This window comes from Euleptes europaea, chromosome 20, assembly GCF_029931775.1.
Source record: "Euleptes europaea isolate rEulEur1 chromosome 20, rEulEur1.hap1, whole genome shotgun sequence".
NCBI lineage: Eukaryota > Metazoa > Chordata > Lepidosauria > Squamata > Sphaerodactylidae > Euleptes > Euleptes europaea.
Genome location: NC_079331.1, coordinates 14548399 through 14570106, shown reverse-complemented (window position 1 = coordinate 14570106; position 21708 = coordinate 14548399). Strand labels below are relative to the sequence as shown.

General features: G+C 47.7%; 1 protein-coding gene across 1 annotated transcript in view; it reads left to right on the top strand.

The window, feature by feature from the left end:
- The window catches only part of PCSK6 (proprotein convertase subtilisin/kexin type 6), a 101037-nt gene that overhangs the window by 62750 nt on the left and 16579 nt on the right, over positions 1 to 21708 (top strand). Inside the window, exons 12-16 of the mRNA XM_056866094.1 lie at positions 6076 to 6264; positions 8489 to 8625; positions 12407 to 12586; positions 17545 to 17647; positions 19697 to 19893. Of these exons, the coding sequence (XP_056722072.1) occupies positions 6076 to 6264; positions 8489 to 8625; positions 12407 to 12586; positions 17545 to 17647; positions 19697 to 19893 (806 nt within the window). The remainder of the gene's footprint in view (positions 1 to 6075; positions 6265 to 8488; positions 8626 to 12406; positions 12587 to 17544; positions 17648 to 19696; positions 19894 to 21708) is intronic.

Sequence of the window (21708 nt, the reverse complement as noted above, 5' to 3'; positions counted from 1 at the left end):
CCTCTCCCATAATACTAGAACGTGGGGTCATCTGCAGAAGCTGGAGGGTGAGAGATTCAAAACAGATAAAAGGAAGTATTTCTTCACACAGCGCATAGTTAAGTTGTGGAACTCCCTGCCGCAGGATGTGGTGATGGCTGCCAACTTGGAAGGCTTTAAGAGGGGAGTGGAGATGTTCATGGAGGAGAGGGCTTTCCATGGCTACAGTCAAAATGAACTCTAGTCATGATGCATACCTATTATCTCCAGGATCAGAGAAGCATGCCTATTACATTAAGTGCTGTGGAACCCAGGCAGGATGCTGCTGCTGCAATTGTATTGCTTGTGGGCTTCCTAGAGGCACCTGGTTGGCCCCTGTGTGAACAGACTGCTTGACTTGATGACCCTTGGTCTGATCCAGCATGGCCTTTCTTATGACCTTATGACTTAATCTCTGGTCCAGTTAGATCTAGCCATGATCTGAGAGCCAGTGTGACATGGTGGTTAAAGAGGTAATTCTCCAGTGTGGTGCCCCAAAAGCGCTGTGGAAGAAGAAGTTGGTCTTTATACCCTGCTTTTTTCTACCCAAAGGAGTCTCAAAGTGTCTTACAATCACCTTCCTCACCCCCCCCCCACAACAGGCACCTTGTGAGGTAGGTGGGACGGAGAGAGTTCAAAGAGAACTGTGAGTAGCCCAAGGTCACCCAGCAGGCTTCATGTGGAGGAGTGGGGAACCGAACCTGCTTCTTCAGATTTGAGTCCGCCGCTCATGTGGAGGAGTGGGGAATTGAACCCGGTTCTCCAGATTACAGTCCACCGCTCTTAACCACTCCACCACTCTGGCTGATTTTAATAATAAGGGGGTTACTGCCCCCAGAAAGCACAGTACATTTAAAAGGCTGGGGGTGGGAAGTTCGAAGAGCATGTGGTAGCTGACCCATGTTGAAAAGCTTGCAACATCTTTGCTGAGGTTTGCTGGCCTTCTTTGGATGAAGCACTAAACCGTCTGGTCATGGAGCTGTTCTGTAATTGCTTTTGTTCCGTTATGTCTGTGGGCTTGTTCCTTGCGAGGCTGTGCGGGCAAACACATTCTGAGATCTCTTCCAGACTTAAAAAAAATCTTTATAGGGGGGCAGGCTTAAGTCCAGTTTGTGCTGGTGCGGCTTGACATGGCTTTCGTGTTGACAACTGGTTTTAATTACCGAACTGCATAAACTTTTCCTGAACCCGGAGGATGGCTGGAAATCGGTTCAGCCTTGCCTCGATGTGTGTTCCCTGCTTGGCAAACAAGTTCCCTCCCTGCTTTTTCTCATCGGGGATCGGGCACAACAGAAAAATGCATGGCGCTTCCATAAAGCCAAATGGGACGCCAGTTTCTTTGACTGTTGCTCCTTTGTGGAGATAGATCACGATGGGTAGCCATGTTAGTTTGTCTGTAGCAGTAGGAAAGAGCAGGAGTCCAGTAGCTAACAAAATTTCTGGCAGGGGTTTGAGCTTTTGTGAGTCACAGCCCGCTTCTTCAGAAACAGCTAGAATGTGAGTCCGTCTATCCTTAGGAAGACACCCATTGTCTGAATTCACTCTTCTCTTCTTAAGGATAGATCAACTCTCATTCTACTTGTATCAGAAGAAGTGAGCTGTGACTCAAAAGCTCATACCCTGCCAGAAATTTTGTTAGTCTTTAAGGTGCTACTGGAGTCTTGCTCTTTTCTACTGCTCCTTTTGGGGTGTGGCCTCTGTGAACCCCCCCCCCCCACTGGCTACAGTAGAAGAAACAGGTGCAGGGTGTTCCTTCCATGTTGAACCTGCCAGTGCTTGTGGAATTTTGAGAACAATTGGTGGGTTCTACCACAAAATGGCTGCCTTGGGGAGGTGCCACCAGCCACAAAATCGCTGCTGGGGGTAGCTTGGGGCCGGTCACAAAATACTGGGAGATTGCAAGCCATGCATACTCCTACCAAGGAGGTGTATGGTTTTGAATGGGTGTTCCCATTAGGGGAGGGGCCATGGCTCAGTGGTAGAGCATCTGCTTGGCATGCAGAAGATCCCAGGTTCAATCCCTGGCATCTCTAGTTCAAGGGACTAGGCTAGTAGGTGATGGGAAAGACCACTGCCTGAGACCCTGGAGAGCCATGGAGAGGGGCTGTGGCTCAGTGGTAGAGCATCTGCTTGGCATGCAGGAGGTCCCAGGTTCAATCCCCCACATCTCCAGTTAAAGGGACTAGGCAAGTAGGTGATGTGAAAGACCTGTGCCTGAGACCCTGGAGAGCCTTGGAGAGGGGGCTGTGGCTCAGTGGTAGAGCATCTGCTTGGCATGCAGGAGGTCCCAGGTTCAATCCCCCGCATCTCCAGTTAAAGGGACTAGGCATGTAGGTGATGTGAAAGACCTCCGCCTGTGACCACTGCCGGTCAGAGTAGACAATATTGACTTTGATGGACCCAGGGTCTGATCCAGGACAAGGCAGCTTCATGTGTTCATGTGTGTGTTCCCTGCAAATGCAATGGTCATGCCTGCTGGGTTCTTCTGAAGCACCTCCGGCTCTAATGTGGCAGAAAGTGCCGTCAAGTCACAGCTGACTTATGGCGACCCCCCCGACTAGTAATCAAACTAGCAAAATATGTTAAAAGAAAGGGGGGAGACAGGAAGGCCAGTATTTATTGAAAGACCATAGCTGTCCTCAACCATACGTCCCGCGGAATAGCTCCGTCTTACAGGCCCTGTGGAACTCCTTAAGGTCCCAGAGGGCCCTGATCTTATTCGGGAAGCTATTCCACCAGGCAGGGGCCAGGGCAGAAAAAGCCCTGGCCCTAGTCGAGGACAGCCTGACACTCCTTGAGCCGGGGACCACCAGCAGATTGTTTCCTGAAGAACGTCGTGTGTCCTCTTCCTGCCATTACGGGAATCTCCCTTCGCTTATTTTTTTTGGACAGTTGGGGCACCGACAGTGGGCTTACATATCTGTCTGCTTGTGGAAGCCATCTGGGGATCGGCATGTTTTGAAAGGGTACATTCCACAGCTGGCAATTCAGGATAACATCAGGGTTTCAGATCTCCTCCCCAAGAGCATGTTTGCTGTTTTCTTCCAGTGCGCTGGGTGGCCGAGAAGTCACATCCAGGGTGAATTTCAGCAGGGGATGCTTGGTGGAGCTCATCGACATAAGCCCCAGCTCCAACCAGACCTGCCATGCCAGCCTCTGGCCTCAGCATGAGATTTCCGGACCACACCGAAGGCCTGGGCTGCATTCCATGTGCTAGGGGAACACAGGGAAGGACTGAGCCCATCAAGCATTTGAGCATTGCGATACCCACCGTTACTTCTTCGTCTGTAAGGACATGTCTTTCCTGTTGGGTGTGCTGGAAAAGCGAGGAACAATCCAGCGTGGTGTAGTGGTTAAGAACGGTGGACTCTAATCTGGAGAACCGGGTTTGATTTCCCCACTCCTCCCCATGAGCGGCGGACTCTAATCTGGTGAGCTGGGTTGGTTTCCCCACTCCTCCGCATGAGGAGTCACAGTTCTCTCTGAACTCTCTCAGTCCCACCTACTTCACAAGGTGTCTGTTGTGGGGAGACAAAGGGAAGAAGATTGTTATCTGGTTTGATTCTCCTTGAAAGGTAGAGAATCGGCATATAAAAACCAACTCTTCTTCTTCGAATCATAGAGTTGGAAGGGACCACCAGGGTCATCTAGTCCAACCCCCTGCACAATGCAGAAATTTCACAACTATCTCCCCCACATACCCCCAGTGACCCTTACTCCATGCCAAAGATGGCCAAGATGCCCTCCCTCTCATGAACATAAGTTCATAGAATCTTCTTCTTCTTCTTCTTCTTCTTCTTCTTCTTCTTCTTCTTCTTCTTCTTCTTTTCAAGAGAGAGCAACTGAACAATAGCCCTTTCTACACAATGTAATTGTGATTGGAGTGATTCCGGGTGCCGACCAAGTACTGCTTAAACTCAACCGAGTCAAGAATGTTGGCGCGAACCCGCATCTTGAAAATTGGTTCATGCTGCATGCAAATAATGTTTTGATGTCTCCTTATATAAAAAAAAACTCTCCCTGGGAAATGACATCACTGTTTATAGCTTTTTCCCCCCAATTCTGCCTTTATGAGTAAGGCGAAATAAAAAACAGACGATGTATTCCCCCCCCCCCCCCGAGAATTTCCCAGCATATGCTCAGAAGCCTCCCTGGAGTAATCCTGAGGGCTGACAGACAGCTCCCTCCCAATGAATTAGACATCAACAACACGCTCCGGACCCCGTGCTGGGAGTTGTCTTGTTGCTGGTGGGCGGGTGACGGTGTAGCGGAGAATGCAGCCTCTGGAAGCGTGAAATCCTCTGCTGAAAGAGGTCCAGGAACACTGCTGTGATCGGCTCCTGTATTAAGAGAAGTTGCAAGATGTCACTTTCCTTGCAAACTGGATTGACGGTTCCAAAGACTGTCCCCTCCTAACCCAAGGAAAACCTTGGAGGGACCTGCATGGTGTAGTGGTTAAGAGCAGCAGACTCTGATCTGGAGATCCAGGTTTAATTCCCTGTTCCTCCACATGAAGCCTGCTGGGTGACCTTGGGATAGTCACAGTTCTCTCAGAACTCTCTCAGCCCCACCTACCTCCCAAGGTCAATAACTTTAACTTTAATATGGTCCAAGACCAGAAGATAAAAATATATATACATAGTAACAAGATAACGATATATACACCAATAAATATTTGATAAAAATAGTCACTCACTCATGGGGGAGCCATTAAGAACATGATTTTAAAATATGATACATAATTGTAGTCAATATAAATAAAAGTCACTCATCCCTTAAATTCAACCCTAGTCTTCATAGCTCGCCATCCAAATTTGGCCACTTTAAAGGTTAGCTCCGTGTTCTTATCTGAGAGCATGTTAGAAAAGCGGGTTGCTCTGGATCTCCCTGGGAAGCCATCTATTACAGAGGAGTTGGTTTCACGTATCTTGCTATACCTCACAAGGTGCCTTTTGTGGGAAGGGGAAGGGAAGACAGTTGTAAGGTAGAGAAAAGCAGGGTATAAAAACCAACTCCTCCTCCTTCTCAACCCCTTCCCCAGCACACATCATTAAAACAATTAAAAAACAAAGCTATAAGTGCCTACAAAACATAAAAAACAGTCATTATAATATTGGTTAGGAAGGACTGTTGAGGGAATGCCAAACAAAACAAAGAAGTCATCACCAACTGGCAGAAGACGGCAACAGAAGGGGACGGATGTATCTCCCTGGGGAAAGCTCCAGAGTTTTGGTGCCATCACCGAGAAGGCCCTTTCCCAGGCCACCACCTACCTCATCTCACAAGGCGGGGGCACCTGAAGCAGGGTCTCTGAAGAAGACCATAGTGGTCAAGCACGTTTATAAGGGAGTAGGAGGCATATGAAGCAGCCTTATACAAAATCTGACAACTGACATATTGTTTATTCTTTCTGGCAGCAGATCTTCAGGGCCCAGGCTGATGTCTTTTACGTCTCCTGATGCCTGATCCTTGAAACGGGTAGTCCCGGGGGTTGAACCTGGGACCTTCTGCATGCAGAGCAGACGCTGTACCACTGAGCCGTAGAGAAGTCGTAGGGCAGGGGTGTCGAACTCATTTGTTACGAGGGCCGGATATGATATAAATGTCCCTTGGTTGGGCTGGGCCATGCTTCGCCAGCCCAGATTGAGACTGGGGGTGGCTGCCTGGCTGGCTCGCGGGCCGGATAAGAGCTCTCAAGGGGCCGGATCCTGCCCGTGGGCCATATGTTTGACACCCATGTCGTAGGGTATGCCCTAGAGCATGGGTTCTCAACAAGGGGGGAATTCCCCCGGGGGGGGGGATTTTAGGGTTCCAGGGGGAATTGGGACCACTATTCAGCAAAGTGTGATGTCCTGTAGATTATGTACAATCTGTAAAATTGTAGCTTGTTTTTAATTTAATCTGCATTCAGTAATGTTTATGACTATCTTGGGAAAGGGGGAATTATATTCTGAACAATGGTGAAAGGGAGGAATGGAGCAAAAAAAGGTTGCGAACCACTGCCCTAGAGGTTTCGACCTAGAAACGGCAAGCTTTCCTCTCTTTCCAACCGTTTAGGTTCATCCCTACCAACAAGACGGTGAGGACAGCAACGGTCACCAACGCCTGCGCCGACCACCGCGACCATCACGTGGTGTACCTGGAGCACGTCGTTGTGCGGATTACGATCGTGCACCCTCGGCGGGGAGACCTGCAGATCAGCCTGACGTCTCCGTCTGGGACGAGGTCTCAGCTCCTGGCGAGGAGGTGAGCCGAACGCAATGTTGGACGCTGCGCCGTTTCTGCTCCAGAGCATTTACGGCGGGGATGAGCCATGCTTTTATTAGGTTTCTCCTGCACATCTGCCTAGCCAGAACATTGTTGGGGGAAGGAAGGAAAGAGAGCTCTGAATCTTGCAGGAGGGCCAGCTCCGCAGGGATTGTTAGGTGGTGTTGTGCCCATATTAGCCATTCCAGCCTCTGGGTCACAAAGCCAACAACGCTTCACAAATGTGCGTGGTGCCTGAGGGGCGTGCTTTTATTCAGCCATGTACGTTTTCGCACAATTGCACATTTTCAGTGCTGTTTTCTGTTCTCTCCCCCCCTTTCTTTGCATTCTTCTTTGGTAAATACAGAAGCGAGGGATGCTGTGGAAAATAATACATCCAGGGGAATTGCATAGAGAGCCAGCATGGTCTTGTGGTTGGGAGGGTGGATCCTATGGCATCAGATATCCACTGAGATCTTTGCAGAACTGGATTTTTGCCCAAGCTAAGCAAACTATAGTTTAGGGCCTCAGATTATAAGGGGCCTCTGCATTCAGGGGGGAAATGCTAAATTACCTGGAGAGCCAGCGTGGTGTAGGGCTTAAGAGCGGTGGTTAGGAGCGATAGGTTCTAATCTGGACAACCGGGTTGGTTTCCTCACTCCTCCACACGAAGCCTGCTGGATGACCTTGGGCTAGTCACAGTTCTCTGAACTCTCTCAGCCCCACCTACCACACAAGGTGTCTGTCGTGGGGGAGAGGAAGGGAAGGAGATTGTAAGCCGGTTTGAGCCTCTTGAAAAGGTGGAGAAAGTCGGCACATAAAAACCAACTCTTCTTCCTTCTTCCAACTTCAGCTTCGCTTAACCATGGACACAAACAGGAGGCGATTGATTGTCCTTTTGGATTTTATTTTTAAGAGATGCAAGCAATATTGGCAAAGTTAAGTTGGGGTCTGCTACGCCTAAGAGACAGCTGGTACCCCATGAATACCTGCATCTGGCTAGCAATAGGCTTCAAGCCAGCGTGGCTTAGTGATTAAAGTATCGGACTAGGATCTGGGAAACCCAAGTTCGAATCCCCACTCTGCCACAGAAGCTTGCTGGGGGACCTTGGGGCCAATCCCACATTCGCAGCTTAACCTACCTCGCAGGGTTGTTGCGAGGATAAAATGGAGGAGGGAAGAATGACGTAAGCTGCCTTGGGTTCCTGTTGGGGAGAAAGGTGGGATATAAAGAAAGTAAATAAATAGACAAGCACAATGGAGTTTAATCATCCAGGGCTGGATAATGGAGACAACGTTTGTGTATTGGTGGTTGGGGGGCTGAGAATTGAAACACAGTTTTTTTTTCTTTGCAAATTTTTGAGACCAATATTGTTGAGATGCTCTGAAGGTACACAGATATTTACTGTTAGGTGTTGGTACTTGGATGTCCAAAGGTCATTTCACAGTAGCAAAGATCGTTTGACAGTCCTTAGCGAGTTTTGTATTAATTTTTTAATCCAAAACAGGAGCATTTCAAGTGTGTGTGTGTGTGGGGGGGGGGACCAGAAAAAAACCTTAAGAAGAATATACATAAAGACACAAAGATAATAACAGTGGTGGTGGGCCTGGGCATAAGTTTCTATAAACTGTTTCCAAATATCTAAAAACAAGTCCGTGTGCAGTTGCCTTCTGTATGCCATGCATTCAAATACTGATAAAGCTCTAAGTTCCTCAATTTGTTGATTTACCAGAGGGGGGCTTTTAACTTTCCAGTGATGTAATATAAGTCTTTTAGCTGTAGTAAGGGCACAGATAAGAGCCCTGTGGCGCAGAGTGGTAAGCTGCAGTACTGCAGTCCAAGCTCTGCTCACGACCTGAGTTCGATCCCGACGGAAGGCGGTTTCAGGTAGCCGGCTCAAAGTTGACTCAGCCTTCCATCCTTCCGAGGTCGGTCAAATGAGTACCCAGCTTGCTGGGGGTAAAGGGAAGATGACTGGGGAAGGCACTGGCAAATCACCCCGTAAACAAAGTCTGCCTTGGAAACGTCAGGATGTGACACCACTCCATGGGTCAGGAATGATCCGGTGCTTGCACAGGGGACCTTTACCTTTAAGGGCACAGATGGCACCTGTGCCCTAAGATGCATCAGAAAGTGCTCCATTCAGAGTTTTCTTGACACGTCGTAGCGCTGCCTTTTCAATTCCCTTGGTGTGACTTCTTCGGTTGGTCGTCCCTCTCACAGGCAACACGACAATTCCATCGACGGCTTTAAGAACTGGGAATTCATGACGGTCCACTGCTGGGGAGAGCGAGCAGCAGGGGAGTGGACACTGGAAATCCAGGACAAGCCGTATCATGTTCGAAACCCAGACATGCTAGGTGAGTGCCCTGTGGCTGGAGAGCCAGTGTGGTTTTGTGGTTAAGAGCGGTGGTTTGGAGCGGTGGACTCTGATCTGGAGAACCGGGTTCGATTCCCCACTCCTCCACATGAGCGGCGGAGGCTAATCTGGTGAACCAGGTTGGTTTCCCCACTCCTACACATGAAGCCAGTTGAGTGACCTTGGGCTAGTCACAGCTACACGTGAAGCCAGCTGAGTGACCTTGGGCTAGTCACAGCTACACGTGAAGCCAGCTGAGTGACCTTGGACAAGTCACAGCTCTCTTAGAGCTTCCTCAGCCCCACCTACCTCACAGGGCGTTTGTTGTGGGGAGGGGAAGGGAAGGTGAGTGTAACCCAGTTTGATTCCTCCTTAAGTGGTAGAGAAAGTTGGCATATAAAAACTAACTCCTCTTCCTCTTCCTCTTCTTCTTGACATTGTATATGGTATAGAATTTATTTTCCTTCCTAAAGCTGTCACATCTACAGAGAGTTGATGTTAACAATTAATGGCGTGTGGTTCTTGAGAAGCCGCCTTCTAGTTCTGCAGGCTTTCTCCCCTCTCCTAGATTTCTGGCTCCTCGTCCTCTTGCCAGAGAGAACCTGAACGATGTTCAGAAATGGGTCCCCCCCCCACACACACACACCTGCCAGTACAAGAGGCGACGCTGTTCTCAGCCACGCTGTGTTTGGCTGCAGTTTGGACAGGAAGTGAAACAGCATTAATATAATTCTGATATGAATGTAGTTAAAAGGGGCTCAAGGTCTCTCTAAATAGTGAGGATTCTGTGCTGTCCCGACCGGAGGGATGCTGGGTTTCTTGAGGTCTTCAAGCCAGGGTTTGATGAATGAATGGGCATGAATGCCCTTGCTTGAGAACTCTGCCGTCATTTCTAATGAGCCCCCGCCCTGGTTAACCGTCTGCTTGGAACTTACCTTGGCTGGTGAGCCAAGTTCCTTCAGATCACTGGATGTACAAATTAGTGGTGATGGTACAGATGTTCACATGGGGGATATCAGAAGAGACCTGCCAGCATGGTGTAGTGGTTAAGAGCGGTGTATTCTGATGTGGAGAACCGGGATTGATTAACCCGCTCCTCCCCATGAGCGGCGGAGGCTAATCTGTTGCACTGGATTTGTTTCCCCACTCCCACACACGAAGCAGGGGTTCAGTCAGCAATCCTGTACTTGTGAGGGACAGATGAAGCAGCATTCTACCTCCTAGCCAGTCAGCAACCCTGTACCTGCATGGCACTGATAAAGCAGCCTTCTACCTCCTAGCCAGTCAGTAATCCTGTACTTGTGTGGCACTGATGAAGCAGCCTTCTGCCTTCTAGCCAGTCAGCAACCCTGCACTTGCATGGCTCTGATGAAGCAGCCGTTTGCCTTCTAGCCAATCAGCAACCTTGTACTTGTGAGGCACTGATGAAGCAGCCTTCTACCTCCTAGCCAGTCAGCAATCCTGTACTTGTGTGACACTGATGAAGCAGCCTTCTACCTCCTAGCCAGTCAGCAACCCTGTATTTGTGTGACACTGATGAAGCAGCCCTCTGCCTCCTAGCCAGCCAGCCAGCAACCTTGTACTTGTGTGGCACTGATGAAGCAGCCCTCTGCCTTCTAGCCAGTCAGCAACCCTGTACTTACATGGCTCTGATGAAGCAGCCGTTTGCCTTCTAGCCAGTCAGCAACCCTGCATTTGCATGGCTCTGATAAAGCAGCCCTCTGCCTTCTAGCCAGTCAGCAACCCTGCACTTGCATGGCTCTGATGAAGCAGCCGTTTGCCTTCTAGCCAATCAGCAACCTTGTACTTGTGAAACACTGATGAAGCAGCCTTCTACCTCCTAGCCAGTCAGCAACCCTGTATTTGTGTGACACTGATGAAGCAGCCCTCTGCCTCCTAGCCAGCCAGCCAGCAACCTTGTACTTGTGTGGCACTGATGAAGCAGCCCTCTGCCTTCTAGCCAGTCAGCAACCCTGCACTTGCATGGCTCTGATGAAGCAGCCATTTGCCTTCTAGCCAATCAGCAACCTTGTACTTGTGAGGCACTGATGAAGCAGCCTTCTACCTCCTAGCCAGTCAGCAACCCTGTATTTGTGTGACACTGATGAAGCAGCCCTCTGCCTCCTAGCCAGCCAGCCAGCAACCTTGTACTTGTGTGGCACTGATGAAGCAGCCCTCTGCCTTCTAGCCAGTCAGCAACCCTGTACTTGCATGGCTCTGATGAAGCAGCCGTTTGCCTTCTAGCCAATCAGCAACCCTGCACTTGCATGGCTCTGATGAAGCAGCCCTCTGCCTTCTAGCCAGTCAGCAACCCTGCACTTGCATGGCTCTGATGAAGCAGCCGTTTGCCTTCTAGCCAATCAGCAACCTTGTACTTGTGAAACACTGATGAAGCAGCCTTCTACCTCCTAGCCAGTCAGCAACCCTGTATTTGTGTGACACTGATGAAGCAGCCCTCTGCCTCCTAGCCAGCCAGCCAGCAACCTTGTACTTGTGTGGCACTGATGAAGCAGCCCTCTGCCTTCTAGCCAGTCAGCAACCCTGTACTTGCATGGCTCTGATGAAGCAGCCGTTTGCCTTCTAGCCAATCAGCAACCTTGTACTTGTGAGGCACTGATGAAGCAGCCTTCTACCTCCTAGCCAGTCAGCAACCCTGTACTTGAAGCAACCCTCTGCCTCCATCGCCACCTACTGGTGGTTACCACGTTGGAACCCTTCCATTCTTGCCAGCGATCCGCTTTGCCGGCGTCCCCTGGAAGTGTGTCCGTGTGTTTTCCGACAGCCTCCCAAACATATATTCAGCGCTGAAAGCTGCCCTAAATCTCTGCAAACAGGTTCCTTCCTCTTGCCCTTTCTGGAACTCTTCTGAGCAAATTTGTTCAGTGCCTGGGTGGATTATCGCGAAAGCTTCTTGATATTTAGAAAACCCTGGAGAAACAAACCAGGCCTGAGCTCTCCTGGCAGCATATTAGGGGGGTACCCTTGGAATGCATAATCAGGTTTATCACAGCTATTCGGGATTTTTATTTTTTGCAAAAAAACATTAAATGTGTGGAATAAAAGCCAGTCAACCTCACATGCTGGTAAATCTTAAACGTTTCCAAGGAATCAGGAGATTTAGTGCTTCTGCTTCCAGCCAGACATATTGGGTGTTGGAGCCGATCTGCCCTTTGAGTGCCATTGAGTGATAAAATGCGGTTCATCCTGGGAGAGCTTTCATAGCCAAGGGATTGGCTAGCAGTCATACCCATATTTTATTACAGTCGTGGCCCAACAATTAAAACAAAAGGTTACATAGTACATGATAAAACACCAATATTCAGGACAAAACAAAATTCAAAAATTTAAAAGAAACATAGACATTACTGAAATAGTCAGTACACAGAAATTCATAGGGTTGATACAAATAACAATATATAGGGTTCCAAACAATATTCATCCCATACTTCCTCTTCCTCCTCCTCCTCCTCCTCCTCCTCCTCCTCCTCCTCTTCTTCTTCTTCTTCTTCTTCTTCTTCTTCTTCTTCTTCTTCTCCTTCTCCTTCTTCCTCTCTTTCTTCCTCTTCCTCTTTTTCTGCTTCTTCTTCTGCTGCTTCTTCTGCTTCTGCTTCTTCTTCCCTGCTTTCCTTTACTTCTCTGCAAGCAAAAAGACAAACTTTTAAAATGAAAGATGGGGGGGAAATGAGGGAATATTGCCGATATTCCTGCGGAGACAGCCCTGCTGGCGAGTCTACAGTTATTTCAACAAATGTATGTATTTATGGAAGCTGGTTCTTTTACAGGGAAGCTAAAGGAATGGAGCCTCATCCTCTACGGGACAGCCGAACACCCATATTCCAACGTCAGCACCCATCAGTCCCCATCAAGGACGCTGGAGATTCCATCGTCGGACATGGAGTCTTCCAAAACCGCTTTCCTCCAAACTCAGATGGAGGTGCCGGAGGAGGAGGAGGAATACACAGGTAAAGTGACCAGTCTTTTTCTCCTTCCCCTGATCTCTACTTCTAAGCACAAACAACACGATGGCTCCGAATGAATTTTTTTTTAGTATATATTTTATCAACAATTTAAACATTACAAGCACAAACACACACATACACTTACAGATTAAAACTTCTTCCAAGGAGATTGGTGAACAACTATGAGTAAACCAATAAGTTAAGCCTTCGACAATATTTTAAAACCAATAAGTGATCAAGAATACTTAATTATAACATCAATTCTACTTAATAATTAACTATTCTAAATTGCATATAAATCATGTAAGCCTTTTTTATTCTACCAGTCTTCTGATTAATCCGAATGAATTTAACAACAATCTGATTCTAACCAAATATTTATACTATAGTAAATGCCTTAACAATAAAAGCTAATTTATTGTGAACCCTACACTATTACTTAAGTTAAACCAATTCAATACTATTTTATACCGTTACAGAGACTAACAGTTACTGATAACATGTAACACATTCTCACGGTCTGCCAGTCCGCTAGTTAGTCTCCGTAACTGTATAAACCAGTATTGAATTGGTGTAACATGAGTAATAGTGTAGGGTTCACAATATATTAGCTTTTTATTGTTAAGGCATTTACTATAGTATAAATATTTGGTTAGAATCAGATTGTTTTTAAGTTCATTCGGAGCCATCATGCTGTTTATTTTGGGTTTATAGCATTCTACATCAGCACAAGTCTGTTTCTTTTCTCTAAGCACAAACAGCCACTGTGTGTATGGGTTTAATTTCCTGCTTGTGTGCTGGTGTCCCCCTCCCTAAAAAACAAGAAGGAACAGATTATAATCCATTGCGTTCTAGCCGCCCATTGTCAATTTCCCCGCACATACTGGAAAACATTGGTTTTCCAACAAATTAAGTAAAGGTAAAGGTAGTCCCCCGTGCAAGCACTGGGTCATTCCTGGCCCGTGGGGTGACATCACATCCCGACGTTTCCTAGGCAGACTTTGTTTACGGGGTGGTTGGCCAGTGCCTTCCCCAGTCATCTTCCCTTTACCTCCAGCAAGCTGGGTGCTCATTTTACCGACCCCGGAAGGATGGCAGGCTGAGTCGATCTTGAGTCGGCTACCTGAAACCGACTTCCATCGGGATCGAACTCAGGTCGTGAGCAGAGCTTGGACTGCAGTCCTGCAGCTTACCACTCTGCGCCACGGGGCTCCCATCCAAGAAATTGCCCCCCCATTTAAAAAAAACAACAGTACAGAGTTTTTGTCTGCTGTCATATAATAGGAATTCATAATAAGAATCCACTCAGGCTCTGTCTGACAGCATGTGAGGTCGGCGGCTTACAACGCTACATCAAATAAGTCGATGGGAAATATGATTGCTCATCCATGCTTGGAAAGATGTGAGCAAATACCAGCTGAGACTCAGAAGCCGGAAAGGTGGCTCAGTAAATGTTTGAGGGGGTGGGGGCTGCAGGGAGAGTTACCTGGGGAGAGAGCAGAGTGTGACCTTTTCGGATCCGTGCAAACAGGTCTTAAAGGAACATGAAAAGTTCATGCATAGATGGAGAGCACTCTTAGAGCACATGTCCCTTGGCTTCACTGCAACCAAAGATGGTGTGTTGCTGCAGTCGCGCCGTGCTGGCTTAACATAAGAACGTAAGAAAGGCCCTGCTGGATCAGACCCAGGCCCATCAAGTCCAGCAGTCTGTTCACACCGTAGCCAAACAGGTGCCTCTAGGAAGCCCACAAGCAAGACCACTGCAGCAGCATTACCCTGCCTGTGTTCCAAAGCACATGATATAATTGGCATGTTCCTCTGATCCTGGAGAGTATGCATCATGACTAGTATTCGTTTTGAATTTTGACTAGCCATGGATAGCCCTCTCCTCCATGAACATGTCCACTCCCCTCTCAAAGCCTTCTAAGTTCCATTCCATTCCATAAACCTTTAATGGCATAGACCCTTCTAAGTTGGCAGCCATCACCACATCCTGGGGCAGGGAGTTCCACAATTTAACTATGCGTTGTGTGAAGATATACTTCCTTTTATCTGTTTTGAATCTCTCACTTTCCAGCTTCAGCAGATGGTCCCCGCATTCTGGTATTACGAGAGAGGGAGAAAAGCTTCTCCCTGTCCACTCTCTCCCTACCATGCATAAAATGCTAGAGGTTTATAAAATTATGCATGGTAGGGAGAGAGTGGACAGGGAGAAGCTTTTCTCCCTCTCTCGTAATACCAGAATGCGGGGACCATCTGCTGAAGCTGGAAAGTGAGAGATTCAAAACAGATAAAAGGAAGTATATCTTCACACAACACATAGTTAAATTGTGGAACTCCCTGCCCCAGGATGTGGTGATGGCGGCCAACTTAGAATAGACCTCTAGCATCTCTCCCCTTAACCGCCTTCTTTCCAAGCTAAACAGCCCTAAGCATTTTAACCGCTCCTCATAGGGCAATTGCTCCAGCCCCCTGATCATTTTGGTTGCTCTTTTTGCACCTTCTGCTTGCTAGCTGACTTCCAGGGCCCAGAAAGTCTACCTAGAAAGGGACCCAACAGGAGCTGTCTTTGGCTTGGCAGATAACCCATGCACTAATATTATAGCTTTGAGATACAAGCTGGGCTGTCTGTTGAATACGCACAGCTCCTCTTTGGACAACCCAATACAATTATTCACCAATGCTGTACAGTGTAAGCACAGGATAAATGCCAGCACTCGGGCTCTATATTCACAAAATTTATCAAAGAATGGTATCGAAATATATGGACATAAATCAGGGGTGGGGAATCTTTTTTCTGCCAAGGGCCATTTGGATATTTATAACATCATTCATGGGCCATACAAAATTATCAACTTAAAAATTAGCCGACCAAGCCCCAAGCAGGCAGCTGCCCCAGATGACCCCCCCTTGCACGGGTAAGCAGGCAGGCATCCAACCGGTGGCGCACTCGCCCACAGGATGGCACAGGATGGTCTTTTGCACCAGCAGGGTGTAGCCGTCCAGCCGCACGCCGGAGTTGCTCCTGCTCTGTATGGTCAGGGCTGGATTCTACAGCCAGTTCCTGCTACCTCCGCCTGCAGGGGTGAAATGAGGACACACTGGCTAAGAACTCCCCCCCCCCCCGCGCGCGCGCATTCTGGCCCTATCCACTTTAACCCCTCCATTGTCACCACTTCCGCCCCCAGCCCTCTTGTAGTACAGAGGGAATACATTTCTCCACGGCCTGGGTGGGAAAGGGTTAACCCAGTTTCTTGGGCTGTCCTAGCAGCTCCATAGCTAAGGACTCTTCTGCAAGGGGGGGGAAAAGGCTCCTTTTCTCAGCAAAACAAACTCACATCCGCTTTGAATAGAGTCTATTCCTGTCCGCGGGAGGGGGCTGATCGCCAGTCTTAGATGCTTCCGAGCTAGAGATCTGCCAGGACCCATGAAGGGCCAGCCCAAATGATTCCGCAGGCCTTAAACAGCCCCCAGGCCTGACGTTCCCCACCCCTGACATAAATAAAAGTATAGAATATAGAAATATAGAAAAACACAACGTAAGGTGCAATGAAAAGCGAAATACCATACAAGTGAAAAACAACGACTATATAGAAGGGAAGTCTACGCATAAATTTCCCAGAAGTCCATCAGACTTTTTCTTGTAAATCACTCCAAAATTAGGTTAATGCGGTAAGTCCCGAAATCTTCGAAAGGTCTTCAAAAAGTTTCTGCAACTTGTAAGTATAATGACAGGACACGTCGCTTTATGTCATAGCCAGGATGAAACTGGCAAGTGTGGACAAAGTGTGGACAGTTCCATCCTGGCTATGACATAACGCGACGTGTCCTGTCATTATACTTACGAGTTGCGGAAACCTTTTGAAGACATTTTGAAGATTTGAGGACTTACCGCATTAACCTTATTTTGGAGTGATCTACAAGCAAAAGTCTGATGGACTTCTGGGAAATTTATGCGTAGACTTCCCTTGTATATAGTCGATGTTTTTCACTTGTATTGTATGGTATTTCACTTTTCATTGCACCTTACGTTGTGTTTTTCTATAGTTCTATATTCTGTAATTCTATTTATGTCCCTATATTTCGATACCGTTCTTTGATAAATTTTGTGAATATAGAGCCTGAGTGCTGGCATTTATCCTCTCCTCTTTGGACAACGGCTCCCTGTGAGCCAGCGATGTCAGGAGCCAGCGAATGACTTTTTGGGATGGCGCTCACGCCTCCCTCTCCGGCTCAAAACCCGTCAGAGATGCTGCTTCGGTATCCCTCCTCCCGTCTTCCCTTCGCATGCTTTAAATTATTCACACAGTAATTTATTGCAGCATCGGGTTGTTGTTGTGGCGGTGGTTTTTCTTCCAGGTGGCCTCATAAATGTTGGAGAAGCCCCACAGTTTGGTTTGTGCATAATGAGAGCTTAGCTCTGAAAACGATCCCCCAGATTTAGAGTTTGCGTGTCCCGCAGTTTGCTGTTCAGGGAGTGGAATCGGAGAACGGCTGCAGAATTTGGCAGGAGAATCTTGGCTTCTTTTTGTCTCTCTATCTTTGAAAAAGTTTCTCATCCTCATGCCTGCCAAGAAATTCTTGGAGAATCAGGCAAGAGTTTGCTGGAAAAGGCTTAAGAACTGGAAGAGACCTTGTAGAGCCTTGCAAGAGCCTCCCGTTCAAGCCCTGGATAACTCGCTTTTGGTATGCTGGCAGAGCAATCCAAAGCGCCTGAGCTTGCTAAATTCATCCTACCAGCTATATCCTGACCAAAATATCACCGCTTGCCTTGGAGGCGCTGTCTGGGTGGTGGTGGTTATGCTTCAAAAAGCAAACCAAACTATTTCCAGGTCTATTTTCATACCAGCATGCCGTCTCACTGCCACACAAAGAATGTGAGCGCCAGGATCTGTTTTAGTAGGTTGAACTAGGAAGAGTTTTATATCTCTTCTTTCAGCAGAACTGTCTGTCTCCCTAAGGTCCGTGCCACACAGAATGTGGCGACCAAGGATGCGACGGTCCCAACCCCGATCAGTGCCTGAACTGTTTCCATTATAGTCTTGGGAGCGTTAAAACCGGCAGGTAAGGTAGAGCTTTTTTTTCTCCGCAGCTTACGGGATAGCAGAGGGGGAAGCACATGAACACATGAAGCTGCCTTCTACTGAATCAGACCCTTGGTCCATCAAAATCAGTATTGTCTACTCAGACCAGCAGCGGCTCACCAGGGTCTCAGGCAGGGGTCTTTCACATCACCTACCTGCCTGGTCCCTTTAACTGGAGATGCCGGGGATTGAACCTGGGACCTTCTGCATGCCAAGCAGATGCTCTACCACGGAGCCACAGCCCCTCCCCAGTCAGTCAGATCGATGCTAGAAATACTATATCAAAAAACAGCACGAGGGCTCAGTATTGCATACAATTTTAATAATCTTATGCTATACACTTAACCATACTAATTTAGGACTAACTATGTTCCTATTACGAAACTAAATCCTGTAACTATCAGTAATTAGCACAAATCAAAACAAATAGTAAGGTACAATCCAAGTAGTTCGGCACAATCCATCCAATGAGGATATTCAAGGTACACCTGTAGATGCCCTCGATAGATTGCCTCTATAACACCACAAGTACGTGTCCTCTAGATTATGCACACATTTCATAGCTGGCTTCTTCAGCTTGGATTGTACCTTACTATTTGTTTTGATTTGTGCTCATTTGTGCTAATTACTGATAGTTATAGGATTTAGTTTAGTAATAGGAACATACGTTAGTTATAAGTTAGTATAGTTAAGTGTATAGCATAAGATTATTAAAATTGTATGCAATATTGAGCCCTCGTGCTGTTTTTTGATATAGTAATTTGCTGCACAGCATAGGTGGTTGTATTTGATATCTCGATGCTAGAAATAAGCAGGGCAGCTTTAAGGCAGGTTGACACATGCAGGTGAATAAGATCTGAGTAGGCAGAATATCCAGAATCCTACCACAGATGGGGGAATCCGACTTTGAATATCCCGTGTAGTCGGCATTCGTGCATAGGCAGGGTCAGCATGCTTGTGTCTGTTCTTTCTGTCTGCACATTCAGTCGACATACAAGGGGGTTATATTAACAGGCCTTAAATGCTCCCATAATGCGTTATCACACCAAAGACTGTGTGACTACTGGAGAACAGCGCCAATTGAGACAGCGACCCCTGTTCTTGTTTTCCGATTTCCAAAATGGGTCTTCTGAGGGGCTGTGGCTCAGTGGTACAGCATCTGCTTGGCATGCAGAAGGTCCCAGGTTCAATCCCGGGCATCTCCAGTTAAAGAGGCTAGGCAAGTAGGTGATGTGAAAGACCTCTGCCTGAGACCCTGGTGAGCCGCTGCCGGTCTGAGTAGACAATACTGACTTTGATGGGCCAAGGGTCTGATTCAGTATAAGGCAGCTTCATGGGGATAGACCATGGCTCAGTGGTAGAGCATCTGCTTGGCATGCAGAAAGTCCCAGGTTCAATCCCTGGCATCTCCAGTTAAAGGGACTAGGCAAATAGGTGATGTGAAAGAGCTCTGCCTGCGACCATGGAGAACCGCTGCCGGTCTGAGTAGACTTGCTGGCAAGAATGGAGGGGAAGGCTGTCTAATGTGGTGACTATCAGTAGGTGCCAATGGAGGCAAAGTACAGGGTTGCTGACTAGCTAGGAGGCAGAGGTCTGCTTCATCAGGACTGCCATGCAAGTACTGGGTTGCTGACTGGCTGGGAACCCCTGCTGATGTCTCCAGCCCCCTGTTAGCCAGTCAGGAATCCAGTGCTTCTGTGGTCCTGTTTTTCTGCTCAGGTCTCCATTTGTTCAAATTGGCCTGCAGAAGGGCTAAAGTTCAATGCCAGGTGTCTCCCAGTTAAAGAATCGTGGCTAAGCGGCAGAATACCCACTTGGCCTGCAGAAGGTCCCAGGTTCAATCCCCGGCATCTCCACTTGAGGGGACCGGGTAAGTAGGTGACATGAAAGACCTTTGCCTGAGACCTTGGAGAGCCGCTGCCGGTCTGAGTAGACAGTACTGACTTTGATGGCCTGATTCAGTATGAGGCAGCTTCATGTGTTCATGTGAACTAAACTGGGCCCTGACGGGCTGCTTTTTTGCCTCCAGGAAGTGTGTGAATACCTGTCCCCCCGGGTACTTTGGGGACAGCACGCAACGGAAGTGCCGCAGATGCCACAGGGGCTGTGAGTCGTGCCTCGGCAGGGGCCCGAACACGTGCACATCTTGCAAGCGCGGCTTCTATCATCACCAAGAAACGAATACGTGTGTGACGCTGTGTCCGGCTGGATTTTACTCTGATGATGGTAAGGAAGCAAAGGGTGGGCTGGAGACCGACAGGGAGAGTCCAGTGTTGAGCCTGCTGTGTTGAAGTCCAGGGATTAAGAGTGCTATGGTGCGCTCCTGTTGCTCGGTTTATTTTCCCTGTCCTCAGCTCTTTTTGGCCTGCTGTATGTGGTCCAGGAATTGACAGCCGTGCGGTAATAGTCCTGGCTTCCTCTCTTCCAGTTGCAGGGCTGTAATGTAATGTGAGTTCCTGTTACATGCTTGCGACTCTCACAAGTTCACAAGGTTGGAAGAGACCACAAGGGCCATCCAGTCCAACCCCCTGCCATGCAGGATCCCACAATTAAAGCGCTCCCGACGGATGGCCATCCAGCCTCTGCTTAAAGACCTCCAAAGACGGGGACTCCACCCCCCCCCATTCCACTGTCAAACAGCCCTCACCGTCAGAAAGTTCTTCCTAATGTTTAGGTGGGATCGCTTTTCTCTTAGTTGAAATCCATTACTCCGTGTCCTAGTCTCTGGAGCAACAGAGAACAAGCTAGTTCCCTCATTAACATGGCATCCCTTCAAATATTTAAACATGGCTATCATGTCATAAGAACATAAGAAAGGTCCTGCTGGATCAGACCCAGGCCCATCAAGTCCAGCAGTCTGTTCACCCAGTGGCCAACCAGGTGCCTCTAGGAAGCCCACAAACAAGACGACTGCAGCAGCACCATCCTGCCTGTGTTCCACCGCACCCTAGATAATAGGCATGCTCCTCTGATACTAGAGAGAATAGGTATGCAGCATGACTAGTATCCATTCAAACTACTAGCCATGAATACCCCTCTCCTCCATGAATATATCAACCCTTAACCTTCTCTTCTCCAGACTAAACAAACCCAGCTCCTTAAGTCTTTCCTCATAGGGCATGGATTCCAGACCTTTGACCATTCTGGTCGCCCTCCTCTGGACACGTGTGATCATTGGGTCCTGAGTCTTATTTATTTTTAAAATATTTATATACCTGCCTTTTTTTTCTGAGCTCCCTCTGATTGAAAGACTAATAGACTAATTTCAAGTTTATTAATACAGTCTGATTTGACCAGCCAGAAGTTAAGATATCATATTGTCCAACTTGATAAAACTGTAAAAGCTATTACAAATTACAAAAATTGATAAAAATCTGGTATTAATACGATATACAAAATTAGTGCATGACACAAAAGTGGCTTGCCAACTTAAGATGACTAAAAATATAGAAGTATAAAAGAGTTGAACAGTTTTTTCCCACCCCTTTTTTGCGTATTTTAATTGCAATGGCGCAGAATATATTTTCCATCTAAAACTGCTGATGTAATAGACTGGTTGTGATTTAAAAGCTCACCTTTGATATTAGGATCAAAAAGCCTTAATATTTTTTTCAATTATAATTTGAACTTCTCCTTTGTGAGCATTAGCACATGTCCGTCTGTCTGTCTATCTAGCAAAATTTATATCTCACCTTTCCACCCTCGCAAGGCTACCAAGGCAGCTAACAACTTAAAACATACCTCATAAAACCACATTTTTAACACCATTAAAAGGTAAAGGTCCTCTGTGCAAGCACCGGGTCATTCCTGACCCATGGGGTGACGTCACATCCCGACGTTTCCTAGGCAGACTTTGTTTACAGGGTGGTTTGCCAGTGCCTTCCCCGGTCATCTTCCCTTTACCCCCAGCAAGCCGGGGACTTGGAAGGATGGAAGGCTGAGTCGACCTTGAGCCAGCTACCTAAAACAGACTTCCGTCGGGATCGAACTCAGGTCGTGAGCAGAGCTTGGACTGCGGTACTGCAGCTTACCACTCTGCAC